Source organism: Rhyacophila brunnea, unplaced genomic scaffold, assembly GCF_057557595.1.
Source record: "Rhyacophila brunnea isolate RB1 unplaced genomic scaffold, BYU_Rbru_1.0 scaffold_19, whole genome shotgun sequence".
Lineage (NCBI taxonomy): Eukaryota > Metazoa > Arthropoda > Insecta > Trichoptera > Rhyacophilidae > Rhyacophila > Rhyacophila brunnea.
In genome coordinates, this window is record NW_028232848.1 from 10,743,799 (window position 1) to 10,762,607 (window position 18,809).

At 39.2% G+C, this 18,809-nt stretch overlaps 1 protein-coding gene across 2 annotated transcripts in view; it reads left to right on the top strand.

Annotated features, from left to right (window-relative positions):
- Nucleotides 1-2,626: 2,626 nt before the first annotated feature.
- LOC147072746 (arrestin domain-containing protein 17-like) overlaps nucleotides 2,627-18,809 on the top strand; it is a 33,992-nt gene continuing 17,809 nt past the window's right edge. For both annotated transcript variants that reach the window (XM_085946175.1, XM_085946176.1), the window contains exon 1: nucleotides 2,627-2,833. In XM_085946175.1, coding sequence (XP_085802301.1) covers nucleotides 2,719-2,833 — 115 coding nt within the window. In that variant the 5' untranslated portion in view covers nucleotides 2,627-2,718. The remainder of the gene's footprint in view (nucleotides 2,834-18,809) is intronic.

Below are 18,809 nucleotides of genomic sequence, written 5' to 3' on the forward strand. Positions count from 1 at the left end.
AGCCTGGTACGTCTGCGTCAACTTACAATTTCCCCCCAGAACGTTCTAATACATCCAGTAAAATAATTGTTCCAGAATATGCTAATACATCAGCAAATAGCATAATTGTAAATAATTCTACCTGGAACATCTAAAGATCCAAAAGATTGGAAATGCTCAGAACACGAAAGGCATCAAAACAAAAAAAATTACAATAACTTCGGATATTCAAATAATTCCACCCACTAAAACTAAGAAGCGAAAAGAACACATTATACTTACAGATTCATCAGATTCTGAAGAGACTATTAGTAGCATTAGTAGATATTCGCTATTAGATGAATCTGATGACTTTTTGCCTCGAGAAGATAGTGATGTTGACACCGAATCTATTAAATTCGGTGAAGTGTCTGAAGAATTTGAGAGTAGAAACATAAAAACTGATATTGATTTCAATATAACGAGCGAAACACCTGAACAGTATGACAATCTGGCAGTTAATTGTTTTGTTTTAGTCAAATTTCCTGTCCAGAAATTGGATCGCTTTTATATTGGACAAGTGATTAAAAAAATAAATGAAACTTATACGATAAAATTTTTGAGAAATAAAGGAAGAAACAGATATGGCTGGCCGGTGGTAGATGATATTTGTCAAATTAATAAAACCGATATTGTTTTGGTTCTAAGCGAACCGAAATCACATCGCAGAGGAATTTTGATTTTTGATTCAGAAGTTTTAAACAATTTTTCAGTATATTAATAAGCTGTATTCTAATGTGTATGGTGTATACGACATTATGAGTGAATAAATATTGTGTTATGTGCATAAAAGTTTGCTGGATAATTGTATCATAAGATTTTTTTATTACCTATCATTTTTTATCTATGGCATTCTAATCGAATGCGATTGATTTGTATTTTTTTCGTTATTGGTATACTTACATGTATAGTTGATTTAAATTAATTAATTGTAGTTGTAAACAAATGTTCGTTTTTATATTTTCATTGGTAATATTTCCATTGGTTATATTTCTTAAATCATTAAAACCGATATTGTTTTGGTTCTACTCGAACTGAACCCATATTATCGCAGAGAAATTTTGATTTTGATTCAGTAGTTTTAAACGATTCAATTTCAATATGTTAATAAGTTGTATTCTAATGATTATAACATATTTTAAAATAGGTATAGGCATATGTGTAGTTAATTTAGTTTATTGCAGTTGTAAACAAATGTTTTTTTTATACTTACTACTATGTTCAAAAAAAAAATCATAAATAACTATTAAAATTATTCCACATTAGTTTTATTGACAACCCTGACAAAAGTTTATCTAATGTATGAAAACACGCCAGAACAGGTTCGGTACTTCGCCTACTACCAATATCTTGCTAAATTGAACCTTGTACACCCATCACTATGGTTCATATTGTTTTGAAAACATCTATTTACTATTAAATCTTTTCCTTTATTTATATATATGGCTACATTTGAAAAATACAACGCTGGGCGAAGTTCGGGTAAGTACACCATGCTTCGCCTGGTGTCTTTCAATGATCAAAAATTAATGTTTTTCCTACAAAATGTGAAATTTCATGTCACTTGTACAAAATTGACAACGCAATACTTCATTGGATATAATTACTAGTTACGAAAACATTTTAATTTTTATGATATTACGCAAAATCACACTAAAACTAGGCGAAGTTCGGGGTCACGACGGCACTGGAAAATTAATCACACAATTCAAAATTACATAATGAAGCAATTATCGATACGCGCACATTCACAAATTTGATAACCTCACAAAGTGAACATTTTAGAAGGCAACTTATCGTTTGAAAATCACGATCAAAATCGCTATTTTTCTACAACAAAGTCTTTCGATATTATCTGAGGCTGAACTGAATCAACTGTCAAAAATGCCATGTACATACTTTCTTTTGTTTGTTTGTTTATTGTTTCTGTAATGTATTAGAGATGGCGTTTATACGGATTTTTTTTTTTGTGATTTTCTTTTGTTTTCGTATGGGCGAGCTCCATCTTTTAAATTCATCGATATCAGTCAAAAGCCGTTCGATACAAAATGTATGATAAAATGAATTTTCTTCATAATTTATTTTTTCCGTGATTTATCAAATGTTTTAATAGTTATTCTGCTATTCGGAGCGGAGACAAATCCAACAAATCAAAGATCATAAAAATCGGTCCAGCCGTTCTTGAGTTATAAATGGTGTAACTAGACCGACTTTGTTTTATATATTATATATATATATATAGATACTACATTTTCCAAAATCTACTGAATTTTTTGTCAAAATCTACTGAAATTTTAAATTTAGACTTGGCAACACTGTCCGTACGTTCGAGAACGACGCAGTATCTTCACCGCGATTTCCTAACTCTCGTCTCGTGTGGCACCAGACGAGATGACGTAATTGTGACGTCACGCTCGAGGCATGCCGACCGCGCACAGAATAACCATAGAAAATTTTATTATGATACACCTATATGTGTATGGTGACAATGAATAGCGCCGCTGTCTGACCACTCGCTATTTTCTCGAATGCTATTATCACTCCGGTAGTACGTCATAATGATGTCATATGACGTCATCTCGACCGGGAAGCTTGCACTCGCCTTACTTACCTGATATAACTTGTGTACATACAATATACATACGACTATATTATACGTTTATAAAATCGTGATTTTATTTTTAAAAAATACGCTGCAAAATGGGCATTAAAGACGTCAATATAATACTCGACAGTGAATTCAACACGTATTATTCTGGACAAATCATCAATGGCAGGATTGAATACACATTGGACACACCAAAAAGCATCAGAGGCAAGTCGCAAAAAATTACAATAATACTTCACACGTTTGCAATAAAATTATATGTATGATATTTTTCGCGATGCGTATGCAAGATAGCGGAAGTTACATGATAAATTTTAACATTATTATTTTTATTTAACATTACTTAATTTTTAAAGTAGGTAATTTATCATTCATTTTAACAATCGTTTTCGTTTTTTTAGCCCAGTTAAAAAAACGTATATTTTATACAATTGTATGTATGACTTTGAATTTAATCAAACAAAGCCTCGTCAATTTAGGTAAAAATAATACATCGATGTTAAAATTATTGTCGAATATTCGGAAACTTCGGAAATGTCATCTTTTGTTTTGACCCTTGACGTTTGACACAATCCAGTGTTGCCATCTTTTCAAAGCGGAATTATAGTACAGAGCCTCCAAAATAAATTATAGTATTTGGGGAAAAAATATAGTACGCGTTGTCATCTGTTGAAAACGTATAGGGTTTTTGTTTCTCAAAAAAAAAAATAAGCGAGAATTTGAGAAACTCCTAGTCCCCTTTTTATTTATGCACTTCTTCCGACCAAAAATGCTTACTGAAGAATTCAAAAAATTTCATTCAAGGGATTTTTTTACATTTTATAAGTCCTCCAAATCTTCTTATATTGCGAAATTATACTGTCGTACTAAGCACAGAGGCCGTAACTGACGTATTTAGGTATTTTCATTTTTTGATGAATTTGGATTCAGCAGAGTTTTTGTATAAGATCGGTAAAAAAAAACAAGCCAAAACTGCTATATTTCCAGAGAAAATTGAGTTTTTTAAAAGCCGTATATATACAGTATGAGGAAAAACATGATAAATACTAAGCGGTTCGGCCGTAACTAGCATTTACTAAAGGATTTAAGACGTATCTGACACAGATACGGCTAATATCCTTTAGTTTTTCGGACTTACGGCTGAACTAGCCTAGTATCGCTGTTGTTACGGCCAAATTGCTTTAGTAATAATACCGTAGTTCGATCGCTAATTGCGGGGTCTAGAACGATTTGTTACCGGGACAACTGGACGCCACGGAATTCGAAAATAAATAGACGTTAGGTACTTATAGGTACTTTAAAAAAATATTTAATATTATTATTTAAATGATTATATCATGATTCAATAGTTGGTGAGAATGAATTAAAACTACAAAGTAGTAGATAGAAACTGATTAAAATACCTCGTCTACGTCCTGTATACGTGTCTACGACAGTACGGCGTCCAATTGTCCGGAGTCCAGTCGTCCCATTCCCCTATTGCGACTGTCAGTGGCGCACCCAGGGGGGGGGGGGGGGGCAAGGGGCCCTGGCACCCCCCAAAAACATTGAAACTGAAAGCCAATAACTTAGAAAAATAAAAACACGGCAAAAAAATGATTTGATTGATTATCAGAATGATTTTAAACATTGAAATTGAAAGCCAATAACCTATACCTTTGGGCTTAGACAAATGAAAACACGGCAAAAAAATGATTTGTAATAATTCTCCAGCACCCTTTCTAGAAAAAATTCTTAGATTTTAATTACTAACACAAAAATTTCGAAACACTAATGTCAGGTTTTTTTAGAAACCCAATCCCTAATGGAACTGTCAAAAAATTCTCGGTGTCCACCCGAATTCCGGAGTGGTGTAGGTCATGGCTGGGGAGGGCTGACAGGGCTCTAGCCTGGGGGCCTGGCGTGTTGGGTTGACCAGATAAGTGAGATAAACACACATCATAAATTAGCTTTAATAGTAAAAAAAGTCTATTATACTTCATGTCTACTATACTATTATATTCTAAAAAGGCGCTATTATACTTCATGGCCATGAAAATTTTCAATTACTTATATAATTGTGCAATATATTTTTTGATTATTATGTGTCGATTCTCGACAGCTCCATTATTAAAGTAGATGTATTAACAATCGCCAATAATTCACTGTATAAGTACCCTTTATTTGAACTAAAACTAAATATTAGTGGTAGGTAGGGGGTCCGCCAAATATCCTAGCCTGAGGGCCCGTTTCAGGATGTGGGGACCATGGTGTAGGTACACCGAGTGCAATAGACCGATAAACGAGAAATTAGGCTGTGAAGAAGAAAAAGAGCCTATAGGACTAATTTACATTCTCCTCCTTGGGCCCCCCCAATATTAAATCCTGGGTGCGCCACTGGTGACTGCAAAAGCCGCATTCAACATTTGACAGTCACTCAGTGTGAACCTAATGATTCTATAACCGTGTATTTGATTCGCTTTTTGTCGATAACTGCAGTAATATTATCTTATATTTGTTTTGAAGTGTATTATAATAATTGATTACTTCGACTTTGGTTGATTTACGCACTGTAAGTAAATATTTGTTTTTTTACGTAGCCGAAAGTTTAACCTCAAAATTATTATACAGATTCGCTGCCGGTGGCGCCGGTCGGAGACGCCTGGTCACTCATGTTGCTGTGATATGTAATACTTTTCATAACATGTGCGCACCAAACCCATAAAAGCAATTAGTGAACCGTTACGCCTACTGCGCATGGACGATTACATAACCGGCCGGTAGCATTCGGACAATCGTTGGTTTGCTCGCGCATGATCCAAATTATTACCGGCCAGTATGTTTGAGCGCGCATGGCGTGATATAGATTGGAGGCAATGCGCGCGCACTGATGATATGCTTCCGCACCGAAAAATGGCGGACGCAATATAAGAAACGTCAAAATGGATTTTGTAGAGCTTATATTATATAATATATAGAGGTTTTGTATAGATTATCAAACTGTTTTAAAATGTGGGTGTATATATTATTAATTTATGAAGAAAGAAACTGAAAAAATGCGACTGGTACGCGCATGCAAAGCCAATAGGTACGCATCGATGAACTGTCAAGTCAAATGTGGCGGTTCGATGTATGCGTGCGCTACATACGACCGCGTCACTTGTGCGTGCATGTATGAGTGCACTCTCGGCCGGCCATGAATTGTCATGTGCGGGCTCTCATTTAAAAGCATTGCCAATGGGACCCCGGCCGGTTCGAATCGGGGTAAATTTTTGTGTCTGAACACAGATTTTCTATTCGGCCGTTCGCTCGATCGTCCATGCGCGGGGTTGCATTGCAATACGATGGTTACAACTCCTCGATTGTTGACCGTACGATAGGAAATCGTTCATGCGCTGAATGAATTTCAAATTTATGGGTCAGGCTCGAATAATTGACTGTGTAAAAATAGTTTGGACCATTTTTCAATGGCGACATTCACAAAGCCCACTTGAATGTTAGCAATGTGTTGTAGTGTGAAATGTTTTATATTTTATGAGTTACAATAACTTCTTATAACAAATACCTTTCAATGTCAAGTTTAAGCGATGGTGCCTCCGGTTGCGACTAATAAAAAAATATTATAAAAATGTTAGTTATCAGCTGTTAGTTTCGTCTACTTGACCTCATTTTTATGTTTTCGTGGATTGGCACTGGGTTTATTCAATATTTTATATTATAAAAGGTGCCAGCAAACCTGTGCATTTATTGTTTTCATAAATAGTATTATATTAAATGTGTAATAGAAATCATGTTTACAAATAGAAATTGTTGAAAAAGATCTCTTACTATATTTTCACATACTTAACCTATTATGTATAGTAGGTATTGATATTCAGTTTTTTAATGTATTGATCAGATTAGTAATATATTTTTTTGTTTTAATTTTAGAATGTTTTCACAAAGCAGAGGATGGAAGATGATGAACATGGCGCGAAAATTATTACCAATAGACAAAAATTAAGTGATATTATTCACATCTGTTAACAGTGTGAAAATTATTAGTTCTTTAAGTTCAATCCGAACAATTGATATTTGTTGATAGTGTACAAAATGATTCCACACCAGTGCAAGACGTCAGAATATCCGCAAACATTCCATTTATAATAGATGGTTTCCGTGTTAGTGACCATATTGAAGATATCCAAATTGAAGATCTTCATATCGAAAATGATGCCCCCCAATTCTTAGATATTCAAATTGATGCCCCTCATGTTGAAGATATTCAAATTGACGACCCTCAAGTTGAAGACATTTTTACTAAAAATGGAGAGATAAGAAAAAGAAGAAAGTTCAAAAATTCAATAAATGAAAGGGTTCAGAAAAAACAAGAAAAGGTTTATGCTGTCTCACCCAGTAATGATAGAGAGTTGTGGAGATATTTGCAAAAAAGTGCCATATAAATATTAACATCAACCAGAGAAATAATATAAATGCAGAATATTGGAACATGTCGCGTTGTGATCAAAAGGCATTTGTATTAAATTCCACAAAAAAAAACCCCATAAAGAGACGAACTGCAGATAGAGCAATTCAAGAAGATCGGCTACTTTTCAATACTCATTAAAAAATAAAGATGGCATGACGACAATTGTCTGTAAAATATTCTTTCTGTGTACATTGGGATACAAAAAAAATAATGACAAAATTCTGCAAATATTATCCAAAAACCTCACAAGAATTACACCAATGTCTGACGGGAGAAAAAGAAGGACTCCTCATAATAAATTAAATCATGATATTATAGAAACACACATCGAATCTTTTAATCCTTGCATATCACATTACAGGAGGGAACATGATCCTAATAGACGGTATCTTCCGAGTGATTTATCGATAAAAATGATGCATGATGACTTTGAAGAAAAAATCCTGATTTTTGCTCATATGATTTATATCGTTCAATGCTAAAAAAAATGATCTTTTGTGAAACTAGGCCACGAAGAGTGTGAATCATGCGAGAATTTTAATTTACATGAACACTCAGAAGCATCTTTGGAATCATCTTGCCCGATATGTTCAAAATTTATTATACACAAGGCGAAGGCAGAGTCTGCACGCTCGTTCTACCGACATGACGCAGAGAAGGAACCTGAGGATAGAGAAGTAATTTTTTCTGTGGATCTGGAAAAAATTATAATGCTTCCACGTTGTGATATGTTCAAATCGGTAATTTTTGTCCAGAGATTGATAGCATACAACAAAAGTTTTGTGCCAGTAGGCAAAAAAAATAGAAATATTAATGCAATGGCAGCTGTTTGGCACAATGCTATTAGAGGCAGATAAAAAGAGGACATTATAAGTGCTTTCTATAAGTTTTTTATTGCCCAACGTGATTGCGAACATATTATTTTATGGGTAGATAATTGTACAGCCCAAAATGAAACTGGACGTTTTTTACCTTTTTAGTATTTATAGTAAACAGTGCGTATATAAATGCTAAAACTATATGTATGAAGTATTTTGAACCTGGACATACCTTCATGTCTGCAGACTCTTTTCACCATCAAGTGGAAAAATCATTGACAAAAATGAAAAAAGTATACGACTTCAACGATTTCAAAGAAGCTGTTCAGCAGGCTAATTCCGGAAAAGTGACTGTGATTGAAATGAATTTGAGTGATTTCTTCCAGTGGAAAGACTTCAGTTCAATACATAAAATAAATAAAAAGCACACGGAAAGGCCATACTTGCATGACATGGTACAAGTTATCGCAAATAGAGGACAAACTACTTTAACATACAAAAAGACATTTGACGGACCACTGATTGAATTGAACTTCTTATCTGCAAAAGTATTAAAGTCCAGTATACCTTTTCCTGGTAATATTAAAACTCCAATTGGAATAACTAAAGAAAAAAAGGATAATATTATATCTAAATTAATCGACTCTGGAAAAGGTATTATTCCAAATAACCGAATGAAGTTTTGGAAAGATTTGCCTGTTAACTCCTAACTCTTTTTAGACAAAATACTGATTTATATGATTTTCAAATCATTTAAGTATATTATATTGTTTTATGTAATTTTTTTATTTTTTACTTATTTTAGACATTTTATAACTAACTACTTTCAACTTATAGGACTGCTTTTCTGTTGTTTGCTACTTTTATATTCATTTATAATTACATATAATAAATATAAATTATATAATAAATATAAAAAAAAAATATAAATAAATATAAATATAAATAAATATAATTACAATAAATCGTCTTACAATATAATGTTAAAATCATAAACCATATTATTTTATTATCCTAAAGAAATCCTAAATAGTATTCAATCCCATTTACTCCAGAATTCTTGCGTGAAAAAAAGATATCTGATATTAATGGGGGGAAAATGTAGATACGGCCACATTACCTTAGTACGCTCTAAGAAATGCTTTGTATGGAGGAAGTCGTAAGTGCATTATTTATGTGAAAAATAACAGATATGAGTTTTTTAAGGGATGTTAACAAATCTTACACCAAAATAAAGCATTATAGGCTAATAAAATAAACCAAAAGCTCTACAGTAGAAGCAGCAAAAGTAAAATAATGTGTGAGCTCGTTTTTCCCACTTGCCTAAAATGCAGATACGGCCTCTGTGCTTAGTACGGCGGTATAGTACTTAGCAGCGGTATAGCAACAATTTATCGAACGGAAATATCGAAATTTTAGCACTTTTTACATGTTTTTTCCGATATTCAAAATTATAGTATTTTGGGCGTACTATACCTGTTTTATATCGTACATAGTACGCGGACCAAAATTATAGTACAAATACTATAATTATAGTAAGAATGGCAACACTGACACAATCAGTGCTACTAGATATAATTTTAAAAATTCAGTATTTTTCAATAGATTTTTAAATAGAAAAATTTTACACGGTAGAAATAACAACCATATACTACCTGTTATTGCCAAATTGGTTGTGTCACGACCTCGGACTTCGGGTCTTATACCTAGAGTACCTTTTAGGGGTGTAGAGTGGCCTGAACACGCCCTTGGCCTCGTAGTCAAATAAACTGCACCGAGCCGCACCCTTGACCACCCAGAGGGACGTTTCTTTCCAGAAATAAGTCCCACGGCCCGTGTCTTTGAGGCTGAGGACACGGTTCGTGGAAGACCAGGCCTGAATAAATAAGAAAGCATGCGAGACGACGAATGAAATTGGGCTTTTGCCACTTAAACATGTCAGTAGAATGTGTAGGCAAAACGCCAATAGATTGTAATAACTTGTATTGTGAATGAAAGAGAGGAATGTTAGGCAGTGCTAGGAGAAGAAAAAGAGTATTACGTCATAACTAAATCGTAAGATATGTAAAATTAAGATATATAAAAAAATCCGCAGTACGGACACTACGTTGTAATAACGCGTAAGTGTGCCGTACAAAATAAATGTAAACAATTTAACAGCGTTGATTCCGAAATAGAAAATAATGTTAAAAGTCGGCCGGCAACATTGTCTTTGACCGTTGGAGATATGCAACGTCGCCCAAGAAAAAAACCGTTGGGGATGAATTTCAAGATGGCTTGAGTATGACGAAAATAGTAAGATGCGGGACACGTATTTCGTACTCGGTAACATAAACTATAAAAAAAAAATCGCGTGTCGATAGCATTTCGCGGCTATTGTATATTATAAGTAACCAGCTCGGGGATATAAAAATTTTGGAATCAATTGCGCTTATAAATTGTGTGTGATGAATAACCTATAATAATTCTTTAAAAAAAAGACATATTGTGTCCGTAAAACAAATTATAAAACTATATAATAATTATATGACATCGACGTAAATATACCCTGCCGTTATAAAATTAATTCCGGTGCGTTATTTTACCCAGCCCAAATCCTAAAAAAAAAAAACCATACTAAGAATAAAAAGTGATCGTTTACCAGTTACTAACAAAAAATTGTGATACCAGGGTTCGAATTGAACTTTGTCTGAGCTAGACCGGAACCCTGGATTTATCATGTGGCGCCCAAAATATGCGGCTTGTGAATTGTACGGATTTGCCGATCCCGCAACCATGAGGACCGAAAAAAATTAAAATAAAAATATTTTTTTTTGTTATTTAAAAAAAAAAAAAAAACTAAACGAGTGCACATGTCAATGCGGACACGTTCGCAAACGAAGGCCGACACCAACAAGGAGACATCTGAAGACTCTTTAAACATGGCCGACCCGATTATCGACACGGAAGTGGCCTCCACGGACAACGCGTTCGCGACTAATTTCGAAACAATGCGACCATTTGTTAATGACAGTCCGCGCACCGAAGTGACCACACCTAGTATACCATGTGTACTTCCGATGGTAGTGCCCCGACCAGAACTACCATATAAACCGTGGGCACATAAGCCAGAACTACAAGTGACGTTTGGGGGTAACCCCAAACATAGGGTGGCTACATTTCTGGCCGGATGCGAAGAGTTCTTCCGGTTGTATAGAACCCCAGAGGATAACTGGACAGGACGTGCCTTGGGGCAGCTGAAAGGCGAAGCCAAGTCCTGGGCCAGAACAGTGTCTCCAGACGATGGGTGGGAGACCTTTACCAACCGACTCCGCCGTCACTTTGAGTCACCTGCCAGGACCAGAGAACAACAAGATGAACTGAAAACCACAGCACAGCGTCCTGAAGAAGACCCTTATGCCTTCCTCTTAAACAAGCGAGACCTCGCCAAGGCGTTAATGCCTACTGCAAGTAGTAAAGACCTCGCCGACATATTTTACGAACTTTTTACAGAAAGAGTACAATTGTGGGTGGGAGCGTGCAAGTGGCAGACACTCGAAGAACTACTAGAAGTCGTTCGTGACCTACGGATGATAAAAACAAACCCGACCATCGCCGTACCAACACCCACTCAAAGAGGCACACCTCAAACATGCAGTTGTCAGTGGCGAGGCGAGCAGACAAAACGAATGGAACAAACCGGGGGACACGCGAAACCACGGTCCGCCGAGGTATCGCATACACGCCTCGCACCACTCGCTACAAAAACGGAGAACGAAGTGACCACTAATTATGAAGCACCGCCGGCTCAGACGAGTTACGGGTATAGAGGCCAATACCCTCGACGGGGTTCATTTGGAACTAGGGGCCGTGGAAGTTACTCAAATGCTAACGGAGCTCGGAAGTGTTACTATTGCCCTGAGTATCATGAACATTCCGAGTGCGAGGTACTGAAACGAAGGATCCAGCGAACACAGGAGACACCGAGGGAATGAAGATTAGATGCAGAACCCGACCACCGTCTGAGGCTCGCAGATGGCAGTCGACGTGCTGCATACGGCACTGGCAAAGGTACCGTCGCGCAGGACTCTCTTCAAGTGCTTGTGAAAAAGCCTGTGTTCAAAAGTGGAAAGAAGTGTAACGTTAGTCAGGACATCCTTTCGATAGCTGAAAAAGTTATGAAACAGGACCCTCTCCTAGGGGCTGTAAATGTAGCGTCTATAATAAAAAAAAGCATTCGTGACGCACCGCCTGGTGGTTTTTTCCAACCGATTCTGAATAAAACTTTAGCCATTTTCAAGCTAAACAATATAAATATTGCCGCACGCCGGTATAGAAAAGTTGGAAAACAACCGCAGGGCGAGCCAATCAAAGCTGTAAATATAATTAGTAGTAATAAAATAATAAATACTGTGTCTAAAAAGGCGATGAATGTTTGTGAGATTAAAAATACGAGGATCCATCGACAAGCAGTAAAAACAGCAGAGACACCAGTAAAAACCGTAAGTAGATTTAACGCTGACACTGGCAAACCTGTTATTGATAAATTCTGTATTACACCGGCTCAATTAAATAAGTCGGAACAAACCAGAAATAATATTTATAAAGATATGTTGGATATGGGGAGAAAATATAACGCCATCATTTCAAATAAACACCGCGTACGATCATTTTATGCATCTCATCGTACGGGGCGGGGAGGCAACGGCAGCGTTAACGCAAGAGTACGGGGGGAATTATCTCCACGATACACGGGAACGAAATCAGCTGACTGCGCGGGGCAGGGAGACGGCACCGTTAACGCGGGGGTACAGCGGGTAATCTCGCCGCAACAAAGTACAAAGAAAACAGGTGCCCCTTCGGATATAAAAAAAATGCCCTTACTACGAAACACAGCTGATTTACTCTACACTACAAATACGCCGGAATTACCGGGAAGTATTATTGCTAAGAACGAAATAAACAGGAACGTTATTAACGAGATAAATGACTTTAATAAAACTCATCTAGCATATAAGGAGAATAAAAATACACATATTAAAAAAATAAATAAGGTAACGAATAGCGTATGTGCGACTTGTAAGAGTGACTTTTACAGTGTCGAAATGAATAAAATAGATGCTGTATGTCTAGTATGTAAGCATTTGCCTGCGGATTTAAATGATATAAAAAGTGTTAGTAATAAGGAATTACGTAGCGATAGTAAAACTATTAACGGTTCGAGCACTCCAGTGTGCGTATTAACAGATACCTCGGCTATCACTGGTATATATCAGATCGGGGGGAAGTCAATGCCGCCATTGAATGTCGAGCATCTCCTCAAGATACCTTTTCGTATAGAAGGAGTAAATGGCACATATGAAGCTGTGATCGATACCGGAGCGACTAATACCCTTATCCGAGGTGAATTAGTGTGCCCACCGTATACAACGAGCGGATCGTCACAAATACTTATTGCTGCGGGCGGCGCGAATCTTCGCACCAGAGGCGAAGTAGTTGTTAAAGGATTCTTGCGAGATAGTCCGTTGGAAATACGGGCCCTCGCTCTGGATGAATTACATATTGACTTACTTTTAGGCTTGGACTTTTTAAGCCAACAAGAAGCGGTAATCGACTTAAAACGTCGCTGTATACACTTCGGAGATAAAACAAGGCAGACACTTCATTGCTCGACGACACGGACACCGACGCCATGTGGCCCAATCGTATTGGCCGAGCTGGCTCCCGATATTCCTGATGCGGCTAGGTCCTCATTGATGAAGGTCATGGAGGACTTTAAGGATCGATTCGCAGCGACCGGGCCGCCGAGTAGAACGACCGAATATAAGATCTTTTTAAAGGATACGACGCCGTTCCACTTAGCACCGTATCGTCAATCAGAGGCAAGACGTAAACAGATTCAAGAGGACGTTGAAGAGATGCTAGCCGATAACATTATTGAGCCGAGCAATAGTCCGTATAGTAGCCCCGTCGTAATGGTCCCGAAAAAAGATGGCACTTCTCGTTTTTGTGTAGACTATAGAAGATTGAATTCTGTCTCCGCCGAGGAAACCACGACCTTGTCACTCATCCTGGAGACCCTTAAGGACCTGGGCACGGCAACCATATTCAGTTCCATCGATTTAAAAAGTGGGTACTGGCAATGTCCCCTACACCAGGATACCAAGCCACTGACTGCTTTCACCACAGCCGATGGGTGCCGTTATCAGTTTCGAAGACTCCCGTTTGGCCTCCGTGGCGCGCCATCTGCTTTTCAGAGGCTGATGAGCCAAGAGGTGCTGGTAGGCCTCATAAACCGCATCTGTTTGGTATATTTGGACGATATAATCGTTTACAGCCAAACGTGGGAGGATCACACGCGTCACTTACGCCTTGTAATGGAACGCCTACAATACCACGAGCTTAGAGTAGCCCCAGCGAAGTGCCAGATAGGTCGGAGAAAGGTGGAGTATCTGGGTCATCGGATAACTGAAAGGGGAAACGAACCTCAGACCCACCATCTTCGAGAAGTAGAGGCGGCGGCCGAACCAAAGACGCGAAGGGAGGTGAGGGCCTTCCTAGGACTCTGTAATTGGTTAAGAGAGTATGTACCGCGATTTGCAGAAATGGCAACACCCTTGACCCAACTCCTGAGGACTACTGTCAAATTCCAATGGACTCAAGCAGCCACAGAAGCATTCCGACGAATAAAAGAAGCTTTAGGCCGACCCTTAAGGCTGGCCCGACCGGACTTCTCGAGACCGTTTTGTCTCCAGACGGACGCCTCAGGACATGGAATTGCTGCCGTCCTCTTCCAGCCTAAGGACGATGGTGGAAGGGACGTCATAGCATATGCCAGTAAACGACTGAACGAAGTCGAAAGTCGATACCACTCTAACGAGCTAGAAACTATGGCTGCCGTCTGGGGTGTGACTAAATATCGAGAATTTTTGGAAGACAAGAAGTTTACCCTCATCACGGACAACCAAGCCCTTACATGGCTGAATACTGCGAAGAGTGGCAGAGGAAAATTGGCTCGGTGGGCAATGTTACTTTCCGAATTCACGTTTGATATCGTACACTGCTCGGGAGCTGAAAACTACTTAGCTGACCATCTTTCAAGGTTTCCTCAAAGTCCTGCCGGATCTACCATGAGTCCTGAAGAAGAGAGTAAACGCATGGCTGCTCCTACGAGACGACAAGAATGCCCAAGTGCCATGTTGATAACCATGGTAAACTTGCGACAGGCTATCATTGAGAAACAGAAAACCGACGAAAGAACGGTAACACTAATAAATCTATTAAACACAGATACCGGGCCGAATAGGAAACTCGCGGGCCTATCCGTACGAGATAATATGTTAATACGTAATAATGAAAGCCAAGACCCAACACTCGTCGTACCCGAATCACTCCGGAAAGACGTATTGCGACTTTTCCACGATGAAAGTGGGCATCCGGGAGCACTAGTAACGGACTTTGCTATTCGCGAGGACTATTTTTGGCCCAGACGAAAACGTCAAGTCGAGGCCTACGTTCGAGCATGTGAGATTTGCGCCACCCGAAAACGAGGTGGACTGCAACACAAGGCCCCTCAGACTTCGCACGTAGAAGCCAAAAGGCCCTGGGAAGTAATAGCGTTAGACTTTATGGGACCCTATCCCACTACACGTAGACGGAATAAATATATATTAGTCATCACAGACTTATTTTCACGGTGGGTCGAAGCATTCGCGATAAGGTCTGCGACGATAGCAATTACGTTACCCATAATACGCGAACAAATTATCCTACGATATGGGACACCGAGGGCACTTTTAACGGATAATGGGACACAGTTCAATCACCCGTCTTGGGCACTCGCTCTAGAAGCCTGGGGCGTACTTCATTGGACCACGGGTGTCTATTGCCCGAGAGCGAATCCCACTGAACGTAGAAACCAAGAGATAAAGAAAGGGATGCGAATCCGTTTGTCGGGCCCGAGCCAAGACCGCTGGGACGAAACCCTCGTAGACATTCTGGCCGACTTGCGCTGCAGACGAAATGAAGCGACTGGGTTTACACCCGCGGAAGTCTTGTGGGGATTCCGTATGTGTCGACCGGGATACTGGGATAACCCGTTGAGGACCAGTGCTAGCGACAGAGCAGCATTAAACAGAGAAGAAATGAACGAAGCAGTGATGGCCAACCAACAGGCATACTTCAGGCGACGCAGACCTGTCTCTGGACCAGGACCCCCCTCTTACGAGGTTGGCGAGATGGTATACACCAAGGAGCACCCTAACCAGAAACCTGGAATTTGCGTCGGTTTGTTACCAAGGTGGTCTGGTCCGCACCAGGTAATCTGGAAGGCTGGACGTGCCATGTACTACGTGGAACGACGGGGGCGACCATACAAGTTCCACGTAGACCAGATAAGGAAGCGATTTCCACTAGTAGAAACAGAAGGAGACGAAAACGCGGACGCTGGAGAAGGAAGCGATCCGACGGAGCCCAGGGTACCGCCTCCTCTAAACCCCAACCCTCGAGACGACGTCCTAGAACAACTCGGGTCAAAGACGCCTGATGTAGACATGAGAATTGATCACTCTCCGAATACGTCATCGTAACACGACCGACCTGAAAGCGACCCGTCACGAGTGGAACAGGAGATAACAGGAGGCTCGCCAAGAGCATTGCCGGTCGCTCGTAAGGGAGCGAAGAAAAGAAAGAAACGACAAGGTGCTAAATCAACGACGTCTGTGCCCTGCGAAGCTGATTCGATGATCGACGTTGCCAAGGTGACGTCCGTCGACGATCACGCCGCGCAAGCAACGTCTGACGGACTAGTGACGTACGATAGGATTGAAAACGTGTTAGATACTTTCGTTCAGGGGACGCCTTCAACAGAAGTCGAACACCAACCTATCAAAAAGCCACTTAAATGCCCTAGGAGCGGAAAGAAGGGGCGTGCTAGAAGGCCTCTCTCACCCCCCTCAGCTGGAAATGATCCGACAGTTAACACACCAACTGCGGACAATGAAAGGGCGGTTACAAGACATAGGTCTGTCGACCTAAACCCTCAATAACTTAGACGTAGCGGGAGGCGCCGACTACCGAAACGCTTTTTCCCTGCGGACCGTTCTACGTGAATCGACGTACCAAAAGGTCACTGAAACACGTACGAAATAACTAACAAAAACGAGTAATCAAAAAAATAAGAAATAAAAAGAAACGAAAGACGCGATACGTATTGTATGTAACCACATAAAATATAAAACCCGGACCCTCGTGTTGTGGCGTAGGACGCCGCGCACGAGGAAGATCAGAAACAAACTTATTACTATATCAGCATAATATAATATAAACTTAACTAATTTTACGAAAATAAATGCGGACTCTTGCATAGTGTCGTAAGACGTCACGCGCGGGAACGAAAGGCGATTAAACTTAGAATTATGATAAAATAATATATTCTGCTAATACTTAACTTTATGAACATGCATCCGGACCCACATATTATGACCAAAACCACAGGCTGTATATGTGGATGACTTAAAAAAAAAAAATACGCCCATTTGCGCCGAAAACCTCCCAGTATCACGAGCTAGATATTGACAGGATTGTTCGGCCGTGAAAACAAAGAAAAATAAACAATATTCACCATCTGATACCCATATAAATAATATCAAAGAAACCATACTGAGATCGTCAAGACGATACCTACTTGTTAGTTAAAAAAAATATATATACTTAATTTAGATATAACATTAATAATATTATGCATAAACCACAAGTTAAAACTAGGTAAGCAAGTAATTGCCCCACGATTAGATGTTAAATTAGAATATTAAGCTAGATTCCTTTTAGTATCTATTTAGGTTCAATAGGTAACTATTATAATAGGTATCTTCTAGACTATCAGAGGGTAAGACGTGTGGCCACGTGATCAGATGAGAGCCGATGCCGTAGAAAGGGGGAATAAATTAGTTTGCAATTCTCACATCGGTCTAACTGATGCCTGCATATTAAATTCGGACGGATAAGCGAGTCCACTGATCACACGATATGGCTTAATAAAACATATAATCCGACACCCTGATAGCCTACCTGAGAATTAAGTTCGATTTGAATTTCTCTGTTGTATTTGCCAGATCTTTAGTAGATCTGGGAATATATAAATATGTAAACGAATGCATGTATATGTATCGTCACCCGAGCGAACTGGAAGTCCCGTCTAAACCCATGGATTGCGACCAATGCATTGGTAATAACCCTCTCCTCGATTGGGCGGACTAAAAAGGCGCATGCTGGTGTCTACATCGGTCCTTTAGGAGTGATGCTTGATTATAGGCCGAGATGACGTCTGCCTCCCTTTCCGGTTCCTGAGATTCGCGACTCACGGTCTAAATAGGTTGGATGTGGCGAGTCATAGCCCCGATCGTGTTACCCTCTAGAACGAACGCCTAGACCTTAGACACTCTGATTCTGGAGAAGTCTATTGACGAAATAACTTGTAGAATACTGAATAGAATAATAGAAACCTGATTAAAGTAAACATTCCGAGGCTGGAATATATGAGTCATTATTAAACCAAAAGTAATTAAAATAAATGTAAAACTAAACACTGTATACGATATTCCTATACCCAACGGTTTGTCAAGTGGTGGGAACGGTGGCCTATTTGAGACCAAGGATTATGTTCACGCCAAAATCCAGAGAGGTCGAATTGTCACGACCTCGGACTTCGGGTCTTATACCTAGAGTACCTTTTAGGGGTGTAGAGTGGCCTGAACATGCCCTTGGCCTCGTAGTCAAATAAACTGCACCGAGCCGCACCCTTGACCACCCAGAGGGACGTTTCTTTCCAGAAATAAGTCCCACGGCCCGTGTCTTTGAGGCTGAGGACACGGTTCGTGGAAGACCAGGCCTGAATAAATAATAAAGCATGCGAGACGACGAATGAAATTGGGCTTTTGCC